General features: G+C 47.9%; 1 protein-coding gene across 1 annotated transcript; it reads left to right on the top strand.

Annotated features, from left to right (window-relative positions):
* Positions 1-267: 267 nt before the first annotated feature.
* Positions 268-9,285, top strand: LOC108596636 (maternal protein tudor). Its single transcript, XM_017982597.2, has 8 exons — positions 268-758; positions 993-1,384; positions 1,440-1,973; positions 2,028-2,837; positions 2,889-3,892; positions 3,943-4,781; positions 4,837-5,068; positions 5,124-9,285. Exons 2-8 carry the CDS (start codon positions 1,001-1,003, stop codon positions 8,731-8,733), a joined length of 7,413 nt encoding a protein of 2,470 aa, XP_017838086.1. The 5' UTR covers positions 268-758; positions 993-1,000; the 3' UTR covers positions 8,734-9,285.
* The last annotated feature ends 467 nt before the right edge of the window (positions 9,286-9,752 follow it).

Raw genomic sequence — 9,752 nt, 5'->3', positions numbered from 1 at the left:
TACATAAAAAATATATATATATATCATAAAAGAAAAGTCTGTTTTTAATTCAGCAAGCAATTTTATTTCTTATTAGATAGCTGTTGTTTTTTAAAATTGCGCTGTTATTTTAACAGGCGCTGCACTCAACATTCTGTTAAAAGTAACAGCGAGTCAACAGAGCGCCACTATATTATTGTAGATGATACTCGCTAACATCGGACCTCTCACTTGCGATTGTATTGCGAGCTTCGCCCATTCACGGCACTGCTTGCACACACATTGTTGCTGTTGTTGTCGTTGTCATCAGGCTAGTTACGGTGGTATTTGATTTTTTGGAATTAAAACTTTTTCGCATTGAAACTATTGTTTTTAATAACTTAACTACAAACTGATGCAGCCTGGCTTGCGGCTGCCGCCTGCGCAGACTATAAATAACTGAAAAGACTGAAATTCAACGATTTCTAATCACTCACAAGACTTTCTATAACCACGAAGTAACAGCCAAAGAGAGAACTAAAAAAAAAAAACGCACGCAAGTAAGAACATAAAAAAGTGTGCCAAAAAATAAGCCAAGCCCGCCGTCCAATCAAGCATTGCAAAACAAATAGCAAAAGAAATTTGGAATAAGCTCGCAACGCAGAAGAGAAGCAAAGAAAGCTAAAGAGACTGCATAATATTGAAAGATTGATGCTAAGCGGACAGAGCGCTGCTTGTGTGCGAGGCGTTTTTTTTTTGCTGTTTCTTAATAACGCATTGGACAACGACAACGACAAAACGTAAGTAGTTTGGAATTTGTTAATTACTGTCATTTGAGCCGCGTAGCGCCGCAGCACAAAGCAAATCGAAGACAAATGTGTGCGTGTGCAACATAAAGAAATTTCGTTAGAAAACAGGCCATGTTTACTGTTTACAGTTATTTTTGCTATGCACTGCACTGCCAGCGTTGCCAGATGTGCTAAAAAGTGTAAAGGAATGCGGAATATCGTTATTAAAACTTGTATTAATTGCAGGAATATAAATGAATATGAACGGTGGGGCGAGCAGCATTGATTTGTTGATAACGCATCTGGATCATGTTGGGCCGTTCCTGAAGCTCTACGGCCAAGCGAATCGCGATGCGGTGTTGCTGGTCAGCAAACGCATCGAAACGCTGCTGCCCACCTGCTTTGCCATAGACCCCAGTTGGTCCAATGAGCGCCAACAGGCGCTGCTACTAACCGGCACCTTTTGTGTCTACAAGCGCATAAAGGGCGCCGCACCCGGCGACATCGAGTATATGCGCACGCGTGTGGTCAACGCTGGACTGGATGAGAAGCAGGCTTTAGGTGGAAATCGCACGCAGATGCGTGTGGAGATTGAATTTCTTGATTATGGCTATAAGCGCAATGTCAACAGTCTGGACGTAAGTAAATCAAATAGTTGACAAAGTGTTAAATAATAACGCAATCTCTTTCCAGCTGTTGTTCTCCAAGCAGCCGCAGCTGCTGCAAAATATACCCATACTTTGCTCACAGTACATAGTGCTGGGCATATGGTGCGACTGGGATGAATCGGAGCTGCAAGTTGTGCGCCAGCTGCTGCTCAACAATGTGGTGAGCATACAAGTGGATGCCGAGCAGCTGTGTGGCCAAAAGTTTGCAAGCGTGCGCTGGAAAGATTTCGAGCTGTATGAGTTTCTAGTGCAGCAAAAACAAATAGGCGTGCCCATATCCAAAGATTTGATAATGGAGCACTGCAAGAAGCTATGGAAAGATGCGCCACAATCACCGCTGGTGGAATACAACAACAATAATATACAAAGCGGCGCAGCCAAGACGCCCACAGATGTGGCGCGTGAGCAGCTGGCGGCACGCATGTCGCTGTCTGCGCGACTGGATGTGCATCGCACGCTGAATGTTGCAGCACCACGACCACTAAAGCCTGCGCAAGCGGAGCCCAAGCCATTGCTGGCAACGCCGCCCATGGTGCTGCCCACGCCTTTGGCTAATTTGGTAAGCTCGCTTAAGTAGCATGCAGCTTAAATGCTTATATATTTTTAATTGTAGACCAACATGATGCCAGCGCCTGCTGCAGTAACGCAGGTGAATCCACAAGCGCCTGCGTTTACTCCAGGCCTGCCCTACAATTCTCAACGTGCCAACGAAATAGCCGCCGCTGCAACAGCGCGCAATGTTTACATACCCAAGTCGAGTCCACGTCCACTCAACACTTACTACAATGTGCGTCTCAGCAAGCCGCTGCCAGCAGCGCAGCCTATGCCCAAGCAGCCTACGCTCAGCTATGTGCCGCCGCGTTATGCGCTGACGCCCACGCACGCGCCAGCAGCAGCTGCAGCTACAACGCCAGCATTTCGCACAAGCCTTTTAAACGTGGGCAGCAGCTATGATGTGTATGTGAGCTATGTGGAGAATGGGCCACATTTGTTCTGGGTGCAGCTGCAGAGCGCTGCAGAAGAACTCAATGCTATGATGCGTGAGATTGAGCATATGCGCCCGCAGCCACTGACGCAGCTGCCCAGCGTAGGCACCGCCTGCTTGGCCAACTTCTCAGTGGACGGCATGTGCTATCGCGCGCTCATAAGCGCTGTATATCCGCATGGCTTCCGTGTGGTATATGTGGACTATGGCAATTCAGAAACTGTAGCATTTAAGGATATATATCAAATACCTGCGCCACTGCTGCAAATCAAACCGTTTGCCTTTCGCTTTGCGTTAACAGGCGCCAAGGAGTTGGGTGCGCTGGATGAGAGCATGAAGCGCATTTTTAAAACCTCAGTGCAGTACATAAAATTCAAATTGATTGTGTATGCGGCTGAGAGCGTGGGCTCTATGCAAACCTGCGAGCTGCTGCTTGAGGTAAGTAAGCTTAACAATGAAGCACAATAATATTTATGTTCTAATTTGCAGGGCAACAGCATGCTGAAGGTGCTTAAGGAGCTGCTGAACTCACGCCAGGCTTATGCTAAGGCTGAGCAGCTGCGCAACGATGATGCAGTGGAAATTCGTTACATAGACTCGCCCAGCAACTTCTATGTGCAAAAGGTGGAGCACATTAAGCAATTTGAGCAGCTAATGGATGAAATGTTTGCCTACTACAACACCAATCAGCAAGTGCCCGAGCATTTTATACTGGGCGCGCCCTGCGTTGTCAAATGCGATCGTGAGTGGTATCGCGCTGAAATTATACGCGCTGAGGATGCTACAGTTATAGTGCGCCATGTGGACTTTGGCTATGAGCAAACAGTCAAGCGTCATCTTATAGGCAACATTGCCAAGAAGCATTTGCTGATGCCACGTCAGGCTATCAAATGCTGCCTCAAGGGCTTCGAAAACAGCGAGTTAAGTCAGGAGAACATTACGGATCAGTTTGAAATGCTTGCTGAGGAGTCCAACATACGTCGTCGCACATTTAGCGTGCGCGTGTTTCGCATTGAACCCGATGGTTTGAATGTGGTCAATTTGCTAGCCAAGAATTTGAATGTTATGAAAAAACTCTACAAGCTTTCAATGCCCTTTGAGCAGTATTTATCGCTGGAAAAGGGACAATTCAACTCTAGCGTTGTAAGCGATCCCAAGCTGGAAATGGGTGAAATACTCAACTCGACTACAGTGGAAAGCGAGGATCGCATGCAGCTGCAAAAGCAGCAAGCGCGTCAGAAAGCCAATGGCAACGATTGGGATAAGCACAGCTCTGCTTCGGCTACTAGCTCCAAGGATACGCATTCTCAACGCAGCGGCGGCGGCATTAAGCGCTCACAGCCAGCTGCACGCCCGCTGGACGCCAACTTTGATACTCACAGCACTAGCAGCTACACCAGCGGCATGAGCTCGCCACGCAAGAGCAATCGCCGCCAGGAGCGCCAGCGCAACGAATCGCCACGTCTACAAAACGGCAAAGCCGAAAAGAATACGTAAGTAGCAAAGTTTTTAATGTATGGCAATTAATTCGATACTTTTCTAGGCGCTTTAGCAACAATCAATCGCCGCGCAAGGAGCAGCAGCAGCAAGCGGAGCGCAGCTCACCCAATCAGCGTTCACAGAATGCGCCGCAGGGCTATGCACAGAAGCCTTTGCGTCAAAAGTCCACGCTCGATGGCTCCAACATTGGCAGCAGCTCGAAGCGCAGCAGCGGCGTCGAGTCTGATGCGCCCTCAACAGCTGAATCTACAAGCTCAGGCAAAGCAGCTACGGCTCCAGCTGCAGAACATTATATGCCGCTGGACAGAAGCTACAAGCAGCTGGAGCTTAAAACGCCACGCAAGGAGGCTGTGAGCCTCAGCTGGTGGGTGTCGCCATTTCAGTTTTATGTTGTGCCCAATGCGCTGGCCGCCAAGCACGAGCAGCTGCTGCAGCGCGAACTGAAGCAATTCTATCGCCAGAAGCCGCATCAGCCGCTGCAGCTAAAGGTTAACTCCAGCGTGGTGGTGCGCCAGCGCAAGGACAACACCATATTACGTGGCACAGTCATTGCCTGCAATCATATGCTGCGCAAGTATCGCATCTATAGCGTGGACACGGGCTGCCTGCTCACAGTTACCTCCGAGGATGTTTGGCAGCTGGAGCAGCGTTTTGCGGAGCCGCCTTGCCTGGCACAGCGCTGCAGTTTTCAAAATATTATAACCAACTACGATCATTTGTATATTGTGGATCGCATGGCGCAGTATGTGCCCACCAATGCCAAAGTGGACTGCGAGTTTGTTGGCAAGCAAAGCAACAGCTATATAGTGAACATAATGGTCAATGGTCAAGCATTGCGCGATACGCTCATAAAGCAACAATTTTTAACTGAAGTGGCGCCGCGTTAGTAGCAAATAATTTACTCACTTTAACTTTTATTAATGTCTGTTCATTTTAGAGGTGCTTGTCGCTTTGCTGGCGGGTCAACAAGTGCGCGGCACTTTCACTTCCATACGTGACATGACCAACTTTAAAATTCAGCTCGATGGCTGCAGTAATGTGAACTTCCTATGCAGCTACGACGACAGCAAATTTGTCAAGTCCAACAAGGACATAGCCAAGAGCTTCAAGCAGCACTACGAGGGCAAAAGCTATGCGCTTAACATTAAGCATGTTTGTGAGAATAATATGTAAGGCTTAACTATAGTAATGCAATAATTTGTTAATATATATTTTTGCTTGCAGCATACACTTGCGTCCAGTTATGCCGCTGCTGCGAGTTGAACGCACCCACTATATATGCAACTATCCTATATTGCTGAACAGCTTTGAAGCTACAGTTGTGTACACTGCCAAGGCGTATCGCATCTTTGTGCAGCCCAGCGCTGTCCAACAGCAAATGAAGCAGCTGCTCAATGAAATGTACGAATTTTACAAAAGCTCGGGCAAGCAGCTGCGCAAAGTGGAAAAGGATTTGACTTGCGCTGCTTTGAGCGAGGATGGCAATTGGTATCGCGCACGCGTGCTGGGCAAAGATGCCAAAGGCGCGCGCATTGAAGTGCTATACATAGACTATGGCAATACGGAGCAGCTGCAGCGTGAGCAGCTCAAGCAGCTGGAGCAGCAGTTCAGCAAGCCAAGTTGCTTTGGCGTTGAAGTTAATTTGCCCATGGCGCGCATACAGCAGGAGGAGAAGCTTAAGACGCGTTTGGCGCAGCTGCTAGAGGAACAGCTGGTTACAGTCAAGCCTGTGGAAGTGCGACGCAGTCATTTAATAGCCGATGTGCATTTGCTGCAGCACAAGGAGAGCTTGCTGGATAAGCTGAAGGCAGAGAAGCTTATAGCTGGCAGAGATTTGGATTATATGCGCAAGCAGCTGGACAAGGAGAAGCCGCATGTGCATGAGTATATCGAATGCGTGGATTTGACTACAGATGATGATGAGCAGGAGCAGCAGCAGCAGGAGCATCAGCAAAGCAATAAAGCTGCAGCTAAAGCTAAAAAGCAGGAGAAAGAGAAACAGCAGCCAGCGGAGCAGCCAGCGCCTGTGCAGCCAACGCCGCCGCCGCCGCCAGCTGAAGTGCAGCCAGAGCCTGAGCCCACGCCCGCTGCTGCTGCTGCTGCTGCGTCGCCCACACCCGATCCCTACAAAGACATGGAGACTGCTGTGCTGAGTCACTGCGATAATCCTGCACACTTCTATGTGCATTCCATGGATGCACTGCCAGCTCTAAAGCGTCTTACCGAAAATCTACAAATTGTGTCACCCTCGCTGCCGCAGCTCAAGGAGATTGTCAACGGCGCTGAATGTATATCCATGTACTCCATGGACAAAAGCTGGTATCGCGCCAAGATTATAGACGCCGAGCTAATGGTGCTGCAGTTCATAGACTTTGGCAACACGGATTGCGTATCGGATGCAAAGGACATAAAGCAGAGTGTGTCCAATATGAAGCCTTGCTGCTTGCCCTTTGCGCTGCCCATAGCACCCAATGGCAGCTTGGAGTGGGCAGATGCAGCCAATGGCATATTCAATGATTCCTATGAGAAAATATTGCACTATGAGTATTTAACCGAAGGCGATTGGTTTACGCGCAGCTATGTGAAGCTTTATATCAATGGTGTGGATGTGGCACAGAAGTTAATAGACGATGGCTATGCCAGGCCGCTGCAGTGCATAAGCCCAGGCAGCAGCGGCTATGTGTCGCATCTGAACAGCATTGAAGACTTTTATGTGCAGCTGGAAAGCGACTTCAAAGCGCTGGAGCTGCTGGATTTGTATTTATCGGTGGCAGACAAGGAGCTGCAGCCAGTGGAGAAATATGAAAAGGGCGCAGTGGTGGCAGCGCTATTCGATGATGATGAGTCCTACTACAGAGCGGAGCTGCTGAGCGCGCAGCCAGACGCCGATGGACGCTACGCAGTGCGTTTCATAGACTTTGGCAACAGCTCAAGCAGCGGCAAGTGCTTGGCACTGAACGAGCGTTTGACAACTTTGCGCTGCCTAAGCAAACGCTGCGCGCTGCAGCTGCCTGAGAACTATGTGTGCTGGTCACAAGCAGCGCAGGACAAGTTTGTAGAGTTGTCTGGAGATTTGCAGTTTACGCTGCAGCTGGTGCAGCCGGGATTGAAAAAAATGCGCGTGCATTTGCTGCTGGATGGTGAGAACATATTGGACAAGCTGCTGCCGCTGTGTGAGCAAAAGCCAGTGCCAGTTGTGGCCACAGCAGCTGCTGAGGAGGCAGCTAAGCCACTGCGCGCTGTGGTGTCGCACATGGACAGCCCCAGTCGCATTTATTTGCAGTACGAACACAACAATGCGCAGCTGGATTTGGTTAGCGAACAGCTGAACAGCGAGCAGTCGCAGCTGCAGCTGAAGCGCAAGTTGGCGCAGCTGGGCGAGCTGTGCGTTGCACAATACGCTGAGGATAAGGAATATTATCGCTCACGCGTGCTGGAGCTGCTGCCCACGCAGCAGGCGCATCAGTATCGCGTGCTGTGCATTGATTATGGGCATCAAACTTTGGTTAGCGAGCTGTACGAGCTGCCCGCAGCAGTGGCGCAGCTGCCGCCGCTGGCTGAGCTGCATGCGCTGCAGTTTGAGCTGCAAACGCCAGCAGCGCACAAAGCGCTGGATGCGCTTTTCGATAGCTGCAATGGTGAAGTAAGCGTGGAGCTGCTCAACAAGTCTGCGCAGCCGCCTGTAGTGAGACTCAGCACTGTAGACAGCGGGCTGGACATAGCGCAGCAGCTGCAGCGCGTGCTACAGCAGGAGCTGGAGGCGAGCGCCAAGAACAGCTGCATCATAAGCGCAGGCAGCACACCCAAACAGTTCTATATACAAATGAAGAAGCACACGCATCAACTGGACTTGATTAAGCAAACTTTAAAGAGCGCGCAGCTGCTGCCGCTGCCAGCGCCCGCTGTGGATTTAATGGCAGTTTGCTTTTCCCCTGAGGATGATTGTTACTATCGCTGCTGCGTGCAAAAGCTGCTAGCCGAGCGTAGCTACGAAGTGCTGGCCATAGACTATGGACACACTTTGGTTTGCCAGCAGCTTTATCAACTGCCTGAGAGCGTTTTGAATTTGGCGCCGCTTGCTTTACGCTGTCAACTGCAGCTGCCTGCGCTGCCTGATGTGTCCGAGCAGCAGCTGGAGGCAGCGTTTGCCACGCTATTGGAGCAGCACTTTGGCGAAGTGTACGAGCTGCAGTCGCCGCTCAATGAGCAGGACAGCAGCAGCTTGCAGCTTGTTGAGCTCAGCGTGAATTACAAGCAGCTGGCGCAGGAGCTGGTCAATTTGTTGGCCGGCGTGCAGCCTGCGCTGGAGGTGCAACTGCACAATTGCATTGTGGTGCAGTATGACGACGCCAAGTCGTTCTATGTGCAAATGGAGCAGGATGTGCCCGCGCTGGAGCAGCTCACCGACAAGCTGCTGGATGCGGAGCAGCAGCTGCAGCCGTTCACAGCGCTGCAGGTGGGCGCTCTGTGTGTTGCGCAGTTTCCCGAGGATGAAGTTTACTATCGCGCCGAGATAGTCGCGCTGCTGGACGATGGCAAATGCGAGGTGCACTTCATCGATTTTGGCAATAATGCGATCACTTCGCAATTCCGTCAGCTGCCGCAGCACTTGGCGCAGCTGCCGCGCTACTCCAAGCATTGCGAACTGGACGCCGCCTCGCTGGCCAAATGCAATGTGGCCGCCTTAGCCGCATTCATCGACACGCGCTTCTCGGAAACATTCCAGCTGGAGATTTTAGCCAAGCAGGGCGAGCGTCAGACGCATGTGGTGCGTCTTTTTTATCAGAATACAAACATAAGCGAGCAGCTCAAGCTGCTGCAACAGATTAAATAATTATATATATGCTACAAGCATAACTCAAGAATGCAACAAATATGTGATTAGTTTGGCTAAAAGGAAAAGCAATTAAGCAGCGTTGTATTAACAAAACAAAAAAGTTTTAATTTAGTTGAACAAGTCTAACTTATTGGCTTCATTGATTTTAGCTACAAAATCAATATGTAAGCTTTGAAAAACGAATATATATTTTTAAAAAACGACAAAAAAAACGAAAAACTCAAAAAAATATACGATTAAGTATGCCAACCAAAAAAAATATATATTTAAAGCAACAATGTTGTTTATATGAAGAAAAAGCAATTGCTCAACACTCACACATTTAATTTTTTGTACACGCATTGAAGCGTTTTAATTATTCATTTTTACTAATTTTGTTTTAATTTTTCACACTATACTGTTCTTTTTCTTACACTCTAAATACATTACATTCAATTTCTTATAAAAAAAACTTACAAAAAAAAAACAAAATTGAACGAAGACTAAAACTAAAGGCATATGGATTTTTTATTATATTATATACTATATAACTCTTGAGCAAAATTGTCATATTTTTCTACCATTTCTTTTTCATGTTGTAAAATATAAAAAAACCACAAAAAAACTGAAAAAAAAATTAAATTAAAAGCAAAGCAAAACTAAATATGTGTGTGTAATTTATACCTGTACCGGTGTGGCTTATACCTGTGACAGGTAGGCTGGGATTTGCGGTTTGGTGAAAAGCCTGTTTCCAAAATTCGACTGAAAATTTAATTTACTACGACAGTTGTCAGTCAAAGGGGTACTAGGAAAAATTAGAACGCTGCTGATAAGCGAACGATTGCTCAAGACCTGCTTATCAGTTAAGGGGTATGTAAACAAAATAAAATTTACTGCTTTTAGTCAAAATATGTATTTTTCATATTTTACATTTAATTTATATTTTTAACACAATTTAAGGAATTTCAAAACGTGCGTACTTCATTAAAGTTCAACCACAAATTTGTCTGGCGATAACAACAAACGTCACTGACATT

Source organism: Drosophila busckii, chromosome 2R (genome assembly GCF_011750605.1).
Source record: "Drosophila busckii strain San Diego stock center, stock number 13000-0081.31 chromosome 2R, ASM1175060v1, whole genome shotgun sequence".
In the NCBI taxonomy this organism is placed as follows: Eukaryota; Metazoa; Arthropoda; class Insecta; order Diptera; family Drosophilidae; genus Drosophila; species Drosophila busckii.
The sequence above is the reverse complement of the archived record's forward strand: the minus strand, read 5'-3'. Positions and strand labels throughout refer to the sequence as shown.